The following is a 2,477-nucleotide window of genomic DNA, read 5'->3' as shown; positions in this document are numbered from 1 at the left end:
AAAAAAAAAAAGAAACGATAAAAAAGAAAAAATGAATGAAGAGTATGTAGTAGGAATAGATTTAGGAACGACAAATTCATGTATGGCAAGATATGATGAACATCATCAAAGGGTTGAAGTGATCAAGAGTAAAGAAGGGAAAGAGATGATAGAGTCTATAGTAAGATTTACGAAAGAAGGGAGAATAATAGGGGAAGAAGCGAGAAGAAGTACACAAGGGGTGATAATATATGATACGAAACGGTTGATAGGAAAGAAATATGATGAAGAGATAGAGAAAGAAGGGGAGAAATTAGGGTATCGAATTCGACGGAATGAAAAGAATGGGGAAGTTGAGATAGGAGTAAGTGAAGAAGAATGGTATTCAGCGGAAGAAATAGGGAATATGATAATACGGAAATTAATAGAAGAAGCGAAAGAACAATATAAAATAGCACCTAAAAAAGCAGTAATTGCAGTACCAGCACATTTTAAAGATGAAGAAAGAAAAGCAACGATATATGCGGGAGAAATAGCAGGATTAGAAGTTATAGGAATAATAAATGAACCAACAGCAGCAGCGATTGCATATGGATATGATAGAAAATATTCAGAAGGGAAAACAATACTTGTATTTGATATTGGAGGAGGAACATTTGATATAACATTAATTCGAATGAATAATAGAAATCAACGAGTAATAGCAACTGAAGGAGAAAGACATTTAGGAGGAAAAGACATAGATAGAAAAGTCGAAGAAATTTTAATGAAGAAATGGAAAGCAAATGATAAAAAGAAAGCAGAAGAAAGTTATAAAAGAAAGAAATATCAAATTGAAAAGATAAGTGAAGAAATTAAAATAATATTAAGTACGAATCAAAGATGTAATGTAGATTTGAGTGAATTTTATGAAGAAGAAGAAGAGATAATAAATATTGAAATTAGTAGACAAGAAGTTGAAGAAGCTAGTAAAGAAATTTTTGAGAAATGTATTAAATGTATTGAACGTATGTTTGAAGATGAAACAATTAAAAACAAAGGTATAAGCAAAGAAAGTGTAGAAGAAGTTATTCTTGTTGGTGGAACAAGTAAAATTCCTAAAATTCGAGAGATGGTAAGTGAATATTTTGATCTTATTCCAAACCGAGAAATTGATCCTGATCAAACTGTTGCAAGAGGAGCAGCATTAGTTGGATTTGAACTTTTTAAAGAAGGAATAAATAAAAGAACCGATCAAACTTATGAAGAAATAACAGAAGGAATAAATGAAAAGAAAGAAGAAATAAATGAAAAGAAAGCAGAAATAAATGAAAAGAAAGAAGAAGAAAAAGATATAAAGATTCCAACATATAATGATATTACATCACATTCAATTCAATTAAAAACAAAACAAGGATTTAGTACATTAATTAAAAGATTTACAAGATTACCAGTAAAACATATTCAAGAATTTAAAACATCAAATGGATATTCAAGAACTGCATGTTTTCCTATTTTTGAAGGAGAAGGAAATAAAGAAGAAGAATTAAGTTATTTAGAGACATTTACTATTAGTGGACTTCCAGAACTACCAGCAGGAGCAGTTCGATTTGAAGTTGAATGTGAAATTACAATAGATGGAACGATTCATGTCATTGCACGAACTATAGAACCTAAAGAATTACATCTTGCAGAAGAAATTGAAGTGAGTAATAAGAAACAAAAAGACAAACAAGAAAATCTTACAACACTCATTCAACGATCCAATTTGTTAGATAGTCAAGATATTGAACTGAAGAAAATCAAAAGTCTTCATTCTGAAAAAAATCGTCTTCTTCATACTCTTAAAAAACAAGGCAAAACTAATGAAATTCAATTGATAAATTCTTGGTTCAAATCAAATCCTAATGCATCTTCTATTCAAATTAAATCATTTCTTGATAATTTCACTCATTCTTTCTATTCTCTTTCTTCTTTTCTTTCTTCTTTTAACTAACAACACCATCTTTTTAATTTATGATGATATGAAGAAACATTAAAACATATTTGAATGTGCCACATCAAACACACAACCATTACATAAATCAACACATTAAAACATCAAATGATAATTGGTTATCGTAATTAACAAAAGATAGATAAATCAATAATCAAGAAAACAAAGCACAACAGAAAATCAATAAATAATAAGAATAATGATAAATTAATATCCAAATTGTATTTATTCATAATAAAATCGAAAGCACAAAGAATAATAACAAAGAACATAAACTAAATGATAAATTAATATTAAATACCATAACCACAATAATATCATGGAATTGAATAAACAAACAACATAAACAAGAAATCAACATAATAATCTTAATATTGAAATAAACATCAAAAGAATAAAACACAAAATCAAAAACATTACTATCAAATAAATCAAATTAATTGAATCAAATTCATCTCTTCTCAATATAATGGAAATTTATTCATTTATATTATTTCTTTATTTGTTTTTGTTAGGCAGTATG

The 2,477-nt window shown here is 27.6% G+C and overlaps 1 protein-coding gene across 1 annotated transcript; it reads left to right on the top strand.

Moving 5' to 3' along the window:
* Positions 1 to 31: 31 nt before the first annotated feature.
* On the top strand, positions 32 to 1,954 carry ENU1_076780 (heat shock protein 70, putative; the record flags this gene model as incomplete). Its single annotated transcript, XM_008858566.1, has 1 exon — positions 32 to 1,954. The coding sequence occupies one exon, from the start codon at positions 32 to 34 to the stop codon at positions 1,952 to 1,954; it is 1,923 nt and encodes a 640-aa protein (XP_008856788.1).
* Positions 1,955 to 2,477: the final 523 nt, after the last annotated feature.

This window comes from Entamoeba nuttalli (genome assembly GCF_000257125.1).
Source record: "Entamoeba nuttalli P19 unplaced genomic scaffold asmbl_3672, whole genome shotgun sequence".
In the NCBI taxonomy this organism is placed as follows: domain Eukaryota; phylum Evosea; order Mastigamoebida; family Endamoebidae; genus Entamoeba; species Entamoeba nuttalli.
The sequence above is the reverse complement of the archived record's forward strand: the minus strand, read 5'-3'. Positions and strand labels throughout refer to the sequence as shown.